The sequence below is a fragment of the Paramisgurnus dabryanus genome, chromosome 22 (genome assembly GCF_030506205.2).
Source record: "Paramisgurnus dabryanus chromosome 22, PD_genome_1.1, whole genome shotgun sequence".
Lineage (NCBI taxonomy): Eukaryota > Metazoa > Chordata > Actinopteri > Cypriniformes > Cobitidae > Paramisgurnus > Paramisgurnus dabryanus.
In genome coordinates, this window is record NC_133358.1 from 24,045,363 (window position 1) to 24,063,958 (window position 18,596).

The 18,596-nt window shown below is 34.9% G+C and overlaps 1 protein-coding gene across 1 annotated transcript in view; it reads left to right on the forward strand.

Annotated features, from left to right (window-relative positions):
• The first annotated feature begins 5,166 nt into the window (after window positions 1-5,166).
• vipr2 (vasoactive intestinal peptide receptor 2) overlaps window positions 5,167-18,596 on the forward strand; it is a 41,878-nt gene continuing 28,448 nt past the window's right edge. The window contains exons 1-3 of the mRNA XM_065258466.1: window positions 5,167-5,434; window positions 11,083-11,185; window positions 15,513-15,620. Of these exons, the coding sequence (XP_065114538.1) occupies window positions 5,381-5,434; window positions 11,083-11,185; window positions 15,513-15,620 (265 nt within the window). The 5' untranslated portion in view covers window positions 5,167-5,380. The remainder of the gene's footprint in view (window positions 5,435-11,082; window positions 11,186-15,512; window positions 15,621-18,596) is intronic.

The following is an 18,596-nucleotide window of genomic DNA, read 5'->3' on the forward strand; positions in this document are numbered from 1 at the left end:
ACACATACACGTACACACTTTCACAGGCTATGGGAGATCTCTAGTGGCAGGACGCAGGAGTTGCGCGTTTTGCACGTCTACCTTGACGCTGATTTTCCACAGGTTTATTTGCGTTTGCAAATCCTCGTAAAACTTTACATTTTTATCTCTGAAATATATGCATGCCCTAATTAAAAAAAAATATATAGAAACCATCACAGAATGGTTATGAAGGGAATTGTACTGGTTTTAATGAAAACTATAATGGTCTCTATGGGGCTCTACTGGTAATATGTTCTTTTGAGTGGATGTGGAACCAAGAGAACATCTACTGAAATAAGAAATAAAATCCACAAACACACAACAAAAAGAAATTGTGTAATGGTTTTATTGATAAAGTGTAGGACCGCTGTCAAATGATTAATCGCGAATAATCACATACAAAATAAAAGTTTGTGTTTAAATATTGTGTGTGTGTGTTTACTGTGTGTATGTTATGTATATATAAATACACACATGTATGAATTTAAGAATTTATTTATTTAGGTATTTTTTTATTTATATTTATAGTATTATATATATATATATATATATATATATATATATATATATATATATATATATATATAATATATATATATATATATATATATAATATATATATATATATATATATATATATATAATATATATATATATAATATATATATATATATATATATATATATATATATAATATATATATATATATTATATATATATATAATATATATATATATATAATATATATATATATATATATATATATATATATATATATATATATATATATATATATATATATATATATATATATATATATATATATAATTTACGTGTGTGTATTTATAAATATATAAAACATAATTACACAGTGCACACACATAAATTATCAAAAAAACTTTTTTTTCTATGCTATTAATCACGATTAATCTTTTGACAGCCCTAATAAAAAGCTTATGTCCATAATAGACACCATGTTCATAATGGTATGGAAACTATTAGAATTTCTACCCTTTCAAAATAAATCAACCATGGTTGTCAAAAACATGGTTTTACTACAGTAAAAGTAGATTTTCTTAGGGTATTGTTGAAGTTCACTACTTTTATAATTGTCATTTATAATAATAATTTTACAGGATTATAATCTGGCATTTAAAACCACAGCTCTACTAAAACATCGGCACATTTGCTTAGTTTTTAAACAAGTCACAAATAAGCAAAACTTGCCATTTCTGTAATAAATAACATAAACTATTTTTTTTCAAAATCCAACAGGCGTAATACGCACCTACAATGTATTTAAAGTCCAGCAGATGGCGCTAAAGTAACGCATATAGAGCGCCACCAATGAACGCCTGACACACAATGGGAGGCAAAATAAACAACAGTTGCCAGATTGCACTTCACAGACTTGTCTAAACTACATTTATAAATAGAAAACCTCCAAACAAAGAACAAAATACATAACAAACATAATTTCAGTTCCACGTGGACGCAAACAGCAGGTTAATGAAGTATATTTTCTTACTGTCACTGTCCTTGGGTTTTCTCACTATTCTCTGTCTGATTTCACAGTAAGGGACAGCTGTCAAACACTTAACATTTCATTACCCATCACGAACAAAACACTTTGAATTACGGTATTTACAAAAGTATGTCATAACAGGATGTATAGGCTAAGTGGAGAGGGGATATGAAGCCATTCAGTCCCTTATAAAAAAGAAGGCCCTCTGTGGGATGCTGTGTCAGAGATCTGCACTCAGATTTGATATTTTCACTGACATGAACAGTATTCAGCTTCTTTACCAAACAAGCAGCCCTTACGTGAGCTGAAACTCAAATGTTGACAGTGTTCTGTAGAGTTTGCATTGCCAAATCTATTTGGATCTGAGAATGATTACATTTTGTTCCTCTTTACTTTCACAATAAAATATTGAAAAATCTAAACACGTCTCCAAAAATGTTTTTCTTTATTTATGTTATTCTGGCAAAGTCCGTAATACGTACTCGGTGAAGGAAAGAATTTCCAAGAGAACGAGAATGGACAGATAACACAGAATAATTCTGTTCCATGTGTAAACAGCACTACAGAAGGGATATTTTCAGATGCAAAAGCTATTTTTTATTTAATAAACCTTTTAAGAGATTCATTAATTTAACTACACAGTTGATGTGGCCAAACAGAAGTTTGGTTCTGTTTTCTGGAACCTCCTCGGATGACATAGCTGATTTTAAATCCTAAGTCAGAGATTTTACAAGAACAGTTTACACCCCTAGAAATATAACCTTGCTATTTTTAATGTTGACAAATGTCAAAGATTGAAATTACATTTCACAGACAGGGTCCCATACTGTATCCTTTATACAAGTGTGTGTAAAATTCCTCATTTTGCATTAGTTTTGCACTTTTGACTTTTTGATTTGCTTCTCAATGAATTATGAAGAAATGCCGCTACATCCAAAAGCCAGAGGGCGCTCTCGTGCAGAAACGCAATATGCGCTGCAGACGAAGAACCATACACACGCAGATATGACACAACTCCAGAAAATGGCTTGAGGATATATTTATATTGCTGTTCTTCAAACACCTTTTCAGGTATTTTCATGATAATAAAGAATATGTATATGTTTGACAAGTGTTGCTTTTCAAATGCATGTTATAAATGAGTCAAACTAACTGCGATTTCAGATCGATAAAGACTTACTGATCAAAAGCCGAATAGCTGTGAATAATATCAGCTGTGCTATTCAGAGTAGTTATCGGCCATGTATTATTAGTGTATATCAGCATTTATCGGTGCACCCCTACAAATATTTTGAATTTTGCACTTTATTGAGTTGTGTTTTAGGGTTAACAGAAATGTCTGTAAAATTAACAGATAATATTACCAGTGCATTCTTGCTATTTTCACAGTTTAGTTTTTTCATGATAATAATGTCCTTTTAAATATTGACAGGTGTTCATAACTACTTGGTAAATGGACTGCTTTACAAGTTTGCCTCACATTCACACACCAACGGCGGTGTCAGCAAGGCTCGTCGGGAGCAGCTGGGGTTAGGTGTCTTGCTCAAGCCAGGGATTGAACCACCAACCTTCCGGTTTGTAGACAACCTACATGAACCATGATCCACTGCCGCCAACCTCATCTCATTATTAATTTTGCTAACATCAGATTTTTGCATTTGTATGAGATGCTTTCTGTAAGGTCACATTTGTGGTGGATTCATGCAAAGCTTTATATGATATGATCATTTATAATGTGTCATACTGGCCCTCCAGGACAACTGGAAGAGGTCACTGTCATGTCAAATCCTTGCATGGATTTCCAGAATAAGTTAGTAATAAGTACATTCCTCTATTTTACGTCATCTCAAAGTTTATCCTCTCTTCTGCTGATCGTTTTCTATTATTTTATTCTTAATATTGTAGTTGACCATTCTAAAATGTTGTTTTTCTTCAACAAAATCCAAGAACATCTTAAAGGGATAGTTCACCCAAAACCAAAAATTCTGTCATCATTTACTCACTCTCATGCTGTTACAAACCTGTGTAAAGGTCTTTGTTCTGATGAACACAAAGGAAGATATTTTGTACTTCAATTGTATTCTTTTTCCTAGTGGAAGTGATTGGGGTTCACGAACTGTTTGGTTACACACATTCCTCAAAATATCTTCCTCATCAGAACAAGAAAATGTATACACTTTAAGAAAAGATGTGTTAATTATGTGTTATTTTAACACATTATGTGTCATTTCTTGTTGAGTTAAAAAAAAAATAGAAGGGACAACACAAGATGTGTTAAACCAACACAAAGTGTGTTGTTCCAAAAATAACACAGAGATGTGTTAAGTTAAGGACAACACGCTAGATGTGTTGTCCTTAACTAGACACAAGATGTGTTATTTTAACACATTCATTTTAAGAGTGTACATGTTTGTAACCACATAAGATGGTAAGTAATGACAAAATGTTCATTTATTTGGTGAACTATCCCTTTAATAGTTAACATACACATTACTTTTATGTGCTGGGAAGACACTTTAATCCAAAGTGACGTCAGTGCAATCAGGCTATAAATTTTCAATAAGTATGTGCATTGATTCCATGGGAATGCATGACCTTGGTGACTGTAATAACCAGTGTTTAGCAGTTCCCTGTGTGTTTATTCTCTCCCATCAGCTGAGAGACTGAAATAACTTCTGCAGTGAAAAACAGTAAGGACTAATTTAAGTGTGAGTGGCCGAATGTTCCCGTGGCACCTTGACCTCCCCAGAAACCTTAGCTTTACATATTTCCCAACTGTGTCTCACATGACTTTATCTAAAGTCACATTAACTAACCAAGAACAATTTTGATAATGAAGGAAATTGTGTTCTTGGTATTGTACCTTAGTGCTGAAAATGCAGTGATCCATTATGTTGTTTTTTAGCTCAACTAAACATATCTTGAGTCTCATTCTATGGGCTGGACTTTCAAATACAGATTTAGCCGTTGTTTGGCATTGTTAGTGGTAAGTTTTACATAAGATTTTTTTTAAATCATGAGAGATATTCATTTAAATCAATTAATTTTATTCTTTTTTTGAACAGAGTCAACTATCGGTCACCCAAAGATTTGACATTTGATAAATGTTTTTTATATACTGCAGGTGTATGTTTCATTAAGATGACTTTGTCACTTGTATATTAAGATGCACCACAAACTTCCTCTTCAAAAGGTCAAATTTATTTTGTTCTCTTTATCTTTCGTCAGAAATAAGCATTTTAAAATAAGCATTTTAAAAACCTTGGTTATTTGCGATAACAATGGTTTTACTACAGTTTCTTTTCATTGTAGTAAAACCATTTTTTAATTTTAGTAAGGGTTGTTGCCTTAAAAGTTTTTACTGTTTACAGCATGCATATTTACATTGTGTGTTATGGGGTGTAAGTCTTCTGTTTACAATCTACAACAACATTTTGCAACGCATACTCGCCCTCAATTAGTGACCTAAAAGCATAAAAATACCTCAACTGTTTGAATGCCAGTTCAGATTCCAGGCTAAATAGCGGTCCAAAGGCGCAATGCCAGTTGCGCATCTCAGATGAGCAATAGAGGAGGAGTAATAGACTCTTCTGAATTACCAGCCTCCTCTAAAGCTGACAGACACACGCACTGTTCCTCTCTCTGATCGCGCATCAAGCGCGCCCTTTGATTTCGCGCGCTCGTAACCGGACATCTTTGGCACAGGTTGCGTTTTCACAAGTTCTCTTGATATCGAAGGCTGGCTGGAATTGACGCACATGTTATTTTATTTATGATTTATCTGGATAAGTGGAGTGTTTAATATTTGCATTGAAGAAACAGCAAGAACTGAAGATGAAACTCGCCAAGGGTTTACTTCTACTTTTATTAGTTTGGAACACGCGCTCGGTAAGTTCTTGCCTCAGGTGCGCGGGTTTTAGATGTATTCCGGGAAGAACGGGGTTTGTTGTTACAAAAGTTGTCACTATAGGGCTATATATTTCGGTAAAGTAGGGTGGATGTAAACTGGGACACTTTCTGACATTGAGATGACTGTCCAAAAATGTCCCAATTTACTTGAATTTACACTATATTTAAAACGTGAGAACGGCATGTTTCATGGGAATTAATTTTTTTTAAATGATTCCATTACGTGTTTACTGTTTTTACTGCTTTATGATGTTTTATGTTGTAATTTTGCCCGCAATAACTTAAAAAAAAAAAAAAAAAACACACTGGGTTGTTTGTTTCAGCTCATGGTTCGGTCAAATATGGACAAAACAAATTGAAACAACCTTGCATTTTTAAGAGAGCACCTATTAAAAGTGAGGATGCTGTTGTGACAACTTACCCCATGTGCTGCTAGTGGACCATATTGTCTAAAACATCAGCAGGGTGGACAGTGATATATTTTCCTGACTGAGTAGGTTTCCATTTACTTACTAACAAAAAGACAAATGTGAGAGAATGTCAGATTTTATGTGCATTATGATGTAACCTATATTATTTGCAAAGCAAGAATGACAGCAAAACATTGCAGGCTATACTGAAATAAAAAAACAATACAGCCATTTGCTTTGCATTAACTCTGTGAAACTTTTTGTGAATAGTGTGCATTTGCTGAACTCTTCTAGGGTTTAAATTGTAACATGGGCTTGAGTAGCCCTCTCTCATATATGATGTATAAGGATGTTGCTTATTACACTGTTTTAAAGGGATAGGCAGAACTGGGTCAGGGCTATTCTAGACGGATGTCCTGTGAGGATTCAGGTGTTTCGCCCAAAGGGGTCTTAAGAAAGGTCCAACAGGGCAGGAACGGTTTAACTAATGGCTTGCGGACAAATTATATTCGTGATCTATGTGTTTTTAACCTAGCTAAAATTATGCAATTACTAACATTTTTCACCTCAAACAATTTCAAAGTAAAAGTTCATTATGCGCTATAAGAAATGCTTTCTCATGTAAAAGTGAAGTTTATGCTATACAGTATAGCCTATGAAAAAAATACCTATAATATTTTAATACCCTAATATTATTCAAAATAAATTTTCTGTTTAAGAGTTTTAAAACCCTTATACATATTAGATTTCCTTTAATGAATCAATATTTTTACTGCAATATATCACAAATGATAATGTCAAGCCTACAGTAAATTAAATAGCTTTAATGTTGCATGCTTGGCAAGGGTGCGATACAACATAAATAAAATAAGTGTGCATTAAAAAAATGTGCATCGTCTTCAAGATCTATTGTTAATTTTGTTTGAAATAACCAAAAGCTTAAGGATCAATTAATCAGTTACTTATCCTGCAGAGCGCAAAGTATTTCTTTATGACCTTAATTAAAGTGCAACACTCCATATGTCCATATGGCTGCATCCCCCAGAGGAACAGATACATTACAATCTTACTAAATACTAGAGATTTTTACAATTCACATCAATGTGCCTTTTATTTTGGATTACCATACAGATGACTGCTCTGTCACCTTTGATGTTTGTGATTAGATGTACATGCACAGCCATACTATATTTACGATTCATATAATATATGATGCGGCTTTTATTTCATGTAGAGTGATTTGTAGTTCATGCTCCATCTGGATTTTTATTGTGGCTCATACTTCAACTAGGGTTTAAGCTGTGGATCAGGAGGTTTTTCTTAGATACTGAAGACATATTACACAGAGATCCCATCAAAGCCCAGGAAGTTGGGTTTGGTTGTGCTCTATTACAATTCAATCCATAAACAATTTCAAACAAAAACATTTAATGTCAGGCAGGTTTTCTTCCTAAAGTTCAATGATGTAGTATTGTACAGTATATTATGTCAGTGGTGTAAGTAAAATGACATATTTCTAAAATCTACCTTTTGTGCATTCATATCAGTGCGAATAATCAATCATCTAGGAGATCAGTTTCTGCAGTTTTCAAGTTTGAAAGCCAAAAATCCATTTGTATTACGTAATATGAGTCATGCATAGCTTGATCCCCTGGGAATGGGTTCACATTTTACGAGTTGACTAATTCGAATGTTAGGAAAACATATGATTATTAGAAAAAAACCAATAATGAAACCCCACCCCTAATCCCAACATCATGGGCGAAAGCAAGCCATACAAAAACATATGAATGTGTATGAATTTTTACAAATTAGCCACTTCGTAAAATACGTACGAATTGCAGAGATTGTGGAAAAATACAGGTAAGATTACCCAGCAAGCATGACAACAGCAAGCCATTTCACAATCTAGATCCCAATTAAAACGTTAATTGTTTTTCGTGGGATGCACATAAGGTATTTTCATCATTTACACGGGGTAGTCAGAGATTTTATTGCCATCCGAATCCATCAGTGTTTTTCTCCGACCACCCGCGTAAAAATCCCAGGCTGAATTACTCTTTTTGACAAACACTGTTTAATTGCCATCTGAATTCGGATCTCTGAGTTTATAAAAGGGGATCAATGCAGAAGTCATTGAAAAGCATCACATGGTCATGGACTTCACGTTAATTCTGCATAATTTTTTCTGTATTAGCAGTTGTAGTACTAAAAAAGTGTTTTCTCTTAAAGGGGGGTTCAATGGTATTTCTGACTTATTAACACAGTTATAGAGTTATTTCCTCATGCTACAGTAAATGTAGGCAGAAGTGTCAAAAAAGCATGTTGGGCGTGTTACAGAGTATTTGTGTGCCGTATGCACTTCGCCAGGGTTCGTACAAGTTTCGGAAAGTTTTTTCGATTACAGGTCCAGCTGACGTTTCAGGGGTTTCTATACGTATCACTTCTTTATATGGGCACTTCCTCCGGAAAACCCCGCCCACCCGTCAATCAGCGGGAGATGCTAGAACTTGCAAACATCTTATCACGCTTATTCAAAACTCAACAATGGCACGAAAGAAGAAGTGTGTTTTTTGGATGTAAGGACAAGAAAGTCAGCCTTATGGAAACAATGGATACAGGTTATTATCAGGGGTAGCAGCGGAGTTTTGCGTGTGTGTTTGATGCGCTGGATTTTCCGAAACTGGGTTATGAGTTGCATGCGGTAAGTAAGACTTCATTCTTATGTTGGAAATAGGCGCGTGCATATTATATAAATGACACGAACATGCAGTAAATCATAAGTTAAACAGTGTTGTATAGTGTTGCATGACTCGTACTCGCTCCTCCCGCGGTAGTAACTCCTCCTTCTTCATTTTTTCGTACGTTATCGGAAAGATTCGGTAAAGCTAATATTTCTTTTATAAATCCGATTAAACTAAAGACTTTTCGGAGATATAAAGGATGTAATTCTACTCTATAGGTACTCCAGATTAACATCAGAAATGCAGAAACAGCATGTGTTACGTGAGCTTTAAAAAGAATATCTTTTTTTGGAGTTGACTTTTAGCTTTGTTACTTTGCAGACCTTTTTTATGCTCAAACAGCAACAAAATAAAACTGAAAATGTAAAAAAAAAGGTAATAGGACCCCTTTAAAAACATGCACTTTTTTAGCAATGCTCATTTTGTAGCGTGAGAAATGAAACAGCGTTCATCTAATAACAACATAAACATGAAACCGAACTTTCTCAAATAATCAAATGATGATAGTTGTGAGATTTCATGTTTTCCAAACCACTACAGTTCAGTGACGACCACCACAATTCAGAATGTAGCAGCGGTACAAAAACAGATTCCCAAGACACAGAGATTTATAGTTTTTTACTGTAGAAACAATAAGTTACTGTATTTGGTTGACCTTTAAGTGACTTTTAAGTATATATAACTTAAAAATAGTAGTTGACACCAACCAGGTAACTTACCTTTTTTAAATTGAACCAACAAACTTTTTTTTACAGTGTAGTTATATTGGCTTTCAACAAAATTGTTCAATGTGCTAAAGTAACATTGTTTGTTCATATTCAAGCCGTATTTTGTGGGATGCAAAAGGGAATAAGTGCTTTTCTCTAGCAGTCACTTGGTCTCCTTAAAATAATAATAAGAATGTTATGGATTATTTGTGTAAATGTAGTAGATAAGCCTCTAATGTGCCATAAAATGGCAGGATCCGTTTTGATAACATACCCTATGTGTTGTGACAACGTGCCCCACTATTGATATTTTTTCAAAAAATCAGTGTTCAGTATATCTTTCACAGCAGACAAAATGTTCAATGTTTTTTGTAAACAAGATGGTAAAATATGAGCATGATTGTCTCTTAGTGTAAAATAGAAATAAATAAAAGGAATAGATGCCCAACATCTAAATTCACTCTTCTATATGATGCTTATTTGAAATTTGGACACATTTAGACTTTTATCAAGGCTATATTTTTAGAAAGCACTCATGGTGGTCAGGTTGGGTTGTTTTACCTGTTTATTGGACCAGATGCTCCCCTTTCAAGTCTCTTTCCATTATCCAAATAATTTATTTTTAAAAACATGTCAATTCTGATGAAGCAGAAGGGTGAGCCACTGCTATAATGTGTCAAAGCGACAGCCTGCTTTCCATATGTATTGATTCCCTTTTCCACATTTAGTGCAAAATTAAAGAGAATCTGTTTGAATTACATGAAAGAAAAGCAAATTCAGGAAGCTCACTGACAGTTTTAGTGGGATCCATTGTTCCTAAAAATAAACTAAATTGAGCTCCTTCAGTTTGTGTAGTCTGTTTAACCATTCTGGCTAAGGAATTAGTGAGAAAATAGCGAAAATGTCAAAGCTATTTCCCTCTCTGTCTGGGTTAATATCAGCCAGTGTGCATTTGCTTTGACAGTAATAATTCAGATTAATCCCTGATACAATCACGTAGTAGCTATGATGTGTAAGGACGAAAGATTTCCTCAGCCCATGTGGCTTCACTTATCAAAGATGTAGCTTGAGATTTTGACATAGATGAGTGACGACAGACATTAGGTGTGAGCTTATTTCCTGCTCTGATTTGGGGCTGATTTGTCTGTGCGGTTCATTTGGAAAAACCCGAAGCCAAACTGACTAAGGATTCATACGTGGACACTTACGAACACATAAGACCTTGCATAAAAGATATTTTGGTTTATTTAGCACATTAAATAAAATGCTTGTACATATTTTCAATTCAATCCTGTTTGATATCATTTTTTACATTCGCACACCAAAACACTGTATGGTCAAACACCGAATGATGGACAGCATTGAAGATTTCATGTTAATTTCCCTTGAGAGCTTTTGAAACAGTTAAAGACGATTTGTGGGAGCTCTTTGATCATGCCGGCTTTGAGTCCAACCGTGCTGATCTGTCATTTTGGATCTTGTTACCAGGGAGCCTTTGTAACCAAGTTAGCAGTTCAGCACAAAAAAGTCTGATCAGCTAAACTGTCGTCTTCACAGCAAATCTGGCCTGATTTTATAAATGCATTAAGCACCGGTATTAGATGTTAAAATGACTTTTGTTTTGATCCTCAAAGCTGATGGATGCATAGGCAAATATACTGTTACTGAGACACTTGCCATCCATTGTCACCGCTGCTGAGCTGGAATAAGTGGCATTCGCATTGAAATTGAGACTGAATTTGTTTTTTCGTTTGTTCTCTCCGAAGGTCAGTGGAAGACATGCAAACTGTCACTTTCTGTATGAGCTGCAAATGGCCAAGAAGGAATGTTTGGCAATGCTGGTGAACGAGCCACCTCTAAAGACTGAAGGTAGTGTATTAACATATGAGTGCGCGTGTGTGTACTGTGTTATGCCCATCTTTTTCTACATGCAAATCTAGTGTATGTTGAATAGGGAAACTATACAACTCTATGTCATTTTTATGATATATTTATGCAGCGCATTTGTTAACCAAAGTTTGCGATTTTTTTTATTGTAAGACATTTGAATGAGGTTTAGCCACATTGTATTTCCTTTATAAGTAAATGGTCCCAAGCTGTCACTGGGGCAGTACCCCTTAAAGGGACACTCCACTTTTTTGAAAATATGCTCATTTTCCAGCTCACCTAGAGTTAAACATTTGATTTTTACCGTTTTGGAATCCATTCAGCTGATCTCCGGGTCTGGCGCTACCACTTTTAGCATAGCTTAGCATAATCCATTGAATCTGATTAGACCATTAGCATCGCGCAAAAAAATAACCAAAGAGTTTTGATATTTTTCCTATTAAAAACTTGACTCTTCTGTAGTTACATCGTGTACTAAGGGAACTATACTCTAATAATCAAGGACTTTTGCTGCCATAACATGGTTGCAGCAGGTGCAATGGTATTACCCAGCGCCTGAAAATAATCCCCTGCCACTAAAAGTAACCAAGGGGACCATTTTCGGGCAGTGTGTAATATCACTACGCCTACTGCAGCCATGTTACAGCAGCAAAGTCATTGATTATTACGCCAGAATGAAAGTATAGTTCCTAGCCATATCTGCCTAGAAAATCGCAACTTTTAAATTTCCGTCAGTCTTAGTACACGATGTAACTACAGAAGAGTCAAGTTTTAAATAGAAAAAATATCAAAACTCTTTGGTTATTTTTTTTGCGCGATGTTAATGGTCTAATCAGATTCAATGGATCATGCTAAGCTATGCTAAAAGTGGTAGCGCCAGACCTGGAGATTAGCTGAATGGATTCTAAAATGGTAGAAATCAAATGTTTTACTCTAGGGGAGCTGGAAAATGAGCATATTTTAAAAAAGTGAAGTGTCCCTTTAAGGTCCTAATATATACATCTAGGTACATATATGTATACATTTGTTAACATTGTGTACCTTTATTAGGTACTAATATAATTAATCCTCATCCAGGCAATAAAAAACAGTTGATAAATCACTTATCTTATAAAACAAAAATACTGACTCGGTTGGGACCCCCCCATTTCAACAAAATCCAGCGTTAAACAAACAGACACGCACAACTCCACCGCTACCCCGGATAAAATAAACTATATCCATTGTTTCCATAAGGCTGGGTTCTTTGGGAAGCTGAACAAGCTTAAATTTCCCTCACAAACAACAACACACTTCTTCGGTGACGTTGATTTTGTGTCAGGTCTTGGTTTGTGTATGCGTGCGCTATTCAGGTTAAAGTGCCCATATAAGGACTTCCACTGTACTTCCTGCACTGAAATTGCCCATAAAAGAAAACAAAGCAAGATTGTTACGTATTAATCTTTCATGTTTGAAAACTTTTATGAACTTGTATGGCGAAGTGTATTCGGCCCGGAAACAATCTTGTCATACGTCCCACTGCTTTTTTGACACTTTCCCTTTGTTTAGCATGAGCCAACTCTTAAACAGTGTTAAAGGGGACATTTCACAAAACTTTTTAAGATGTCAAATAAATCTTTGGTGTCCCCAGAGTACGTATGTGAAGTTTAAGCTCAAAATATCATATAGATAATTTATTATAACATGTTAAAATTGCCATTTTGTAGGTGTGAGCAAAAATTTGCTTTTTGGGTGTGTACTTTAAGATGCAAGTGAGTTGATCTCTGCACTAAAAGGCAGTGCTGTGGTTGGATAGTGCAGATTAAGGGGTGGTATTATCCCCTTCTGGCATTACAAGGAAGCCAAATTTTAATGACTTATTTTTTCACATGCTTGCAGAGAATGGTTTACCAAAACTAAGTTACTGAGTTGTTCTTTTTCACAGTTTCCAGTTTGATACAAGCACTGGGGACCCAATTATAGCACTTCAACATTGAAAAAGTCAGATTTTCATGATATGTCCCCTTTAATAAGTCAGAATGCATAAAATAGCTTTAACCCCCCAACCCCCCTAAGCGTTGACTTCTTGTACTGATCCCAGCTAATTGCCATTGGTTTCCATCCTGCAGTCAATAAGTGTGCGACACCCATCCCCTGTGGCTTTCCCCTGTGTCTTCTTACAAGGATTTGTATTGATTTATGAGAATGTAATTGTTAAACAACTAGGTCTAAACACAAAGACGCCAAACTCCTTTAAGTCTAATCAGTGCACAATGTTCACTTTTTGGTTTGTTTGTTTTGCATTGTTCTTCATGTTGGAACAATCTTGACATCCTATAACACGACTGATGTGTGGGAAACCATGATGCTTTGCTTGGGTTTCCCGCAAAACGATGACAGAAACGTGTTTTCCATTAATGGAGAAATAAATGTTCCAATTATTGATAATTATTTGGAAGTAAACAATATGCAAATCTTGACCATGTGTTAAAAGTTTGATTAGCCCCCCTGGAGTTGAATGGTTTACTCAATGTGTCTCACATCGCTAACGTTGTCATGTTTCATAAAAGAGCAGAATGAGCCAATCACCGACCAATCAGAGATCATGTTTATTGGGTGTTAAACAATGCTTGGCGAGTAAAGTGTTTTTTTTTTTTTGGGAGGGTTAAGATTTCTCCTCTTAACTGAAAACAGATTGCCAGCAGATGCAGCTGTTGCTTAAAGCTAAAGTGTGAAATGTTTGAAAAGTTTTCATGTAGCTTAATTGATAAAGCAGGGGTTCAGTCCTCAGGGAACACACATGTTAAAATATGTATTGACGGCATTGTCGTTTGCTTGGGAAGTCTCTTTGGATAATAGCATCTGCTAAGTGACTACCAATATATGTACTTTACTATTTTAAGTTGGTCCTTTCTTTACTGATAGACCTACAATAGGATTTCCATTAATAGATCGTGGTAAACAGTGCAGAAGTAAATGTGCCGTAAAGGCACAAAATGGACTACATGGCCTGTTTTAGCTGTGACGTTCCTGGGATCCTTTGAAGATATTGATGAATGGTGGAGTGATGTCATCGTCAGACCACTGCACAAACAACCATTTTTCTATTTTTGCCCTGAACTTTACAACACATCTGTGTTTCAGTCTATGAATTCTGTTATCTCTTAAAAGATGCAGTGACCAATTTTTAGCTGTTTTATTTGTAGCATACCTGATTGGATGAATAACATTGTGTTGTTCGTAGGCCTGTCAATGTTAAAGGGGCCATGGCATGAAAATCTGACTTTTTCCATGTTTAAGTGCTTTAATTGGGTTTCCAGTGCTTCTATCAACCTAGAAAATTTGAAGAAGATCAACCCAGTAATTTAGTTTTGGTTAACCATTCAATGCTAGCACGTGAAAAATTAGGTCATTGAAATGTGGCTCTCCTTATGATGTCATAATTAGATCTTATTATAATAATACTGCCCCTTAATCTGCACTATCCAACCACAGCACAGCCATTTATTGCAGAGAGAAAGAGAGAGAGAGAAAATAATTCACAGCACAATTGAGTTTCAATTGCAACAAACCACCATCATTGCGATCAGTGTTTGAATTTCATCAGCTCATTTGCATTTTAAAAGACACACGCAAAACACCAACAAAGTGGCAATTTTAACATGTTAAAATAAATGACCTATAGGTATTTCAACCCAGTCTCACGAAATTTTGTTATATAGTCACGTAAATTTTTGATTCTTTTTTCATGATATTAACATGAACCGGGTTTTTTCGTGATCGAATAACTAATTTGTTTTCGTGTGATTATCACATGCTGGTTACTCAACTGTTTTGTTCTATTTTCTTTGCATTGTCGCTTCAGTTAAGGGTTAGATTTACAAAAAATTACATCCTTACCCAAACCCAACTCTAACCCTAACACCAGGCGACATGTAAAAAAATTAATCAGAAAAAATTGTATAAACCAATACGCAAAGTAGAATGTCACTGGCAGTGACTTAAGACTTTTGCACAGTACTTTATACACACAACACTTTTTTGCACTTGATTAATAATCGCATTAGTTACTCTATTAGTAAAACATGTTTAGGCACACAAGACCCATCACTAGTTGATTTGATCGGCATGTAAAAAAGACCCTTACCATCATTTGTAAACCAATGTGTATTTTATGTTTCAGGATAAAGTTTACCATCATCTCCTATTACTGCAAGTTGCTCATATGCACTGCTGTCTTCCCAATTACCTTCTTGACAGTTTTGCATCTCAGTATATTTTAGGATATTTTATACGTTTTAAGCTTGCGTTTTTCTATTTTTCCTTACAGGTTGCAGAGGAACGTGGGGGAATTTTTCATGTTGGCACAGTGCAGAATTTGGAGAGGTGGTGGATAATTCCTGTCCCACTGCTCTTAAAAATCTATTTACCAGAGACGGTAATATTTGCTTTAATACTTGCAAAATGTCATTTTTCATTTAAACTTTTTCCCCCCACTGACGTGTTACCTCGTCAAATAAGAGAAAACATTTCCCTGCCAATGACGAGTTTTTACAGTAATCTGTAATTCTGCTAGTATGAACTAGATGGCGATCTTACCAAATTAATGAAAATCTGAAGCTAAAACTTATTTTACAACAGTTTGTTTTACAACAAAAATCCATGTATGTTTTAATAATAGTTCTGAATAGGGATGCACCGAAATGAAAATTCTTGGCGGAAACTGAAAACCGAAAAAAAAAGGAAACCAAGGCCGAAACCCGAAACCGAAACCCCGAAATAATTATTAGTACAATTGCATTTATGGCTATCACTTTGTACTAACTTTAGGGGTGTGTGACGGATCACAAATCTCACAGTTCGGATCTAGGGGTGTGACGAGACACTTAATCCACGAGACGAGACAAGACACAAGATTGGGTTCACGAGAACGAGACGAGACGATATTTTTACACTTTTTAAGAAGTCCTTAATGATAAAAAAATGAATAAGAAACTGAAATCACGTCATTTAAAAAAGTTTTAACTAATCAAGGACTGTCCCTAACAATTATTTTGCTAACTGATAATGAAGTAATTTGTTATTTTGGGGTAATAAAAATAGACCCAAGTGAGCAGTAGCCTTTAAAATTACATAATAACGAAGATGCAATAATACATGGTTCAAATAAAGTATTAAAACCAAGTTACATTAGACAACATTAAATTAACAAACACATTACATTTGTGTCCTATAAATAAAAAGCATTATGTATGTATTATAAAAAATGCCTGCAGTGGGCGATAGTGGACTCGTCTCGCGGACGCTATTTTCACTTTCGCTTTCACTTTAGACGGAGAGAAACGCTTATTTTTAGCCAAACATTGTTTAAACCCATTTGAATATTTAATATATGTCCATTTCTTTACAATAAAAATGATACAGCCACCCTCATTTTTGAGCAAGAACATGCAGACATTAAATCATGTAAACTCTGAGTGAGGGTTTAATCTGCTGAGACTTCACATCTGACACTGATCAACAGACAAAAACAACACGTCTCAGACTTCACAGGAGTCTTCAAATGAACATTATTGGAAACCCAAACAAAAAAGCAAACGCTGTAAAAGACAAATATAATGCATGCACAGTAAAAGGTTCTAACAGGCTGCATATGTCATCAGGGTTTATTTCAGTTAATTATCTGAACATTACATTCGCATGTAGTGAGCATATTACAAGTTGCGATTAACTAAATAATAAGTAAACTTTATAATTGTTAATATTCTCTAATAAGACAGTCTTTGTGAAGTAAATGCAGTCTTTTATTTGAGAAACGGTCAGCTTTTCACCTCCACAAGAAATCTCGCGAGACACATTTAATCTCACGAAACACATTTAATCTCGCGAAACACATTTAATCTCGTGAGATCTCATCACACCCCTATTCGGATCACATTATGGTTTTTGATTCACAGATCAGATTATTTTTCGGATCAGCAAAAAGCGGGTGGGAAAAATCTAATAACAAATAAAGAAATTGCAAACATTTATAAAAAAAGAAAAGTTGTACATTAATAAGGTCTGAAATTAGCATTAGATACAGAAATCAAATTAAATTAATCATAAAACTGTCTTTATTGTATAAATTAAATATATTATTATTTTTAGAGCTATTTGTCTCTTTGTCATGAGTTGTTTGATTAAAATAATGACAAAGACTAAAGTAGGTTAATCTTTAAGCACAGACTGGTTTCTGACTGTAATCTATACATACACTTAAAGGAATAGTATACTCATTTTCAATATTAAACTATGTTATTACCTTAACTAAGAAGAGTTGATACATCCCTCTATCATCTGTGTGCGTGCACGTAAGCGCTGGAGCGCGCAGCGCTGCGACACTTCGATAGCATTTAGCTTAGCCCCATTCATTCAATGGTACCAATCAGAGATAAAGTTAGAAGTGACCAAACACATCAACGTTTTTCCTATTTAAGACGAGTAGTTATACGAGCAAGTTTGGTGGTACAAAATAAAACGTAGCGCTTTTCTAAGCGGATTTAAAAGAGGAACTATATTTTATGGCGTAACAGCACTTTTGGGAGTACTTCGACTCACCTGAAAAGTCCTCTCCCCTTCTCCCTCTCATAATGGGAGAGGGAGGGTGTTACTGCGCCGAGTCGAAGTACTCCCAAACCTGCTATTACGCAATAAAATATAGTTCCTCTTTTAAATCCACTTAGAAAAGCGCTACGTTTTATTGTGGCTGACGACTGATAACAGCTTGACCGTAAGTGAAACCCAAGCGCTAGCGCACGGATGGGGGGGCGCGGTTGACATTAATTTTTGGTTGACATTTTGGGCTGGATTTTTTTTTTCGGCCCGAAACCGATAATGCCATTTTCGGCCGAAATTTTTGCCGACCGAAATTTCGGTGCACCCCTAGTTCTGATTATTATTTCTAACAAAATTCCTTTACAAAAATGTAAAATTTGGTATTTTTGAAGATACCATATTTAAAGAGGTTATAAAAAGAGAACAAATTAAGCTAGCATGAACCCCCCCCCCCAATTTTGTTAATTTTTTTAAAAGCAGAGGGTCTGTTCTTTCATTTGATATATTTGTATGTTTATATATTTATCACAAAAAATGCTTTTAAAAAAAGGCTGGCGGGGAATGAGTTAAACACGTCACATGCACTTTCAATGTTCTTTAAGGATTAATTTACATCTAACAAACTCCAACCAAGTCCATTTTTTTATTTTAAAGGCATTCATTTGTTCATTCATTGTGAATTAATGTAAATTTTTTGGTCTGTACATCTTGTAGCAGGAAAATTACAGCTTTCCTGGCTTCTGTGATACACAAGTACATATATGGTTTTTTAAAAAGCTATTATATTACATCCACAACAAAAGACCACACATTACCA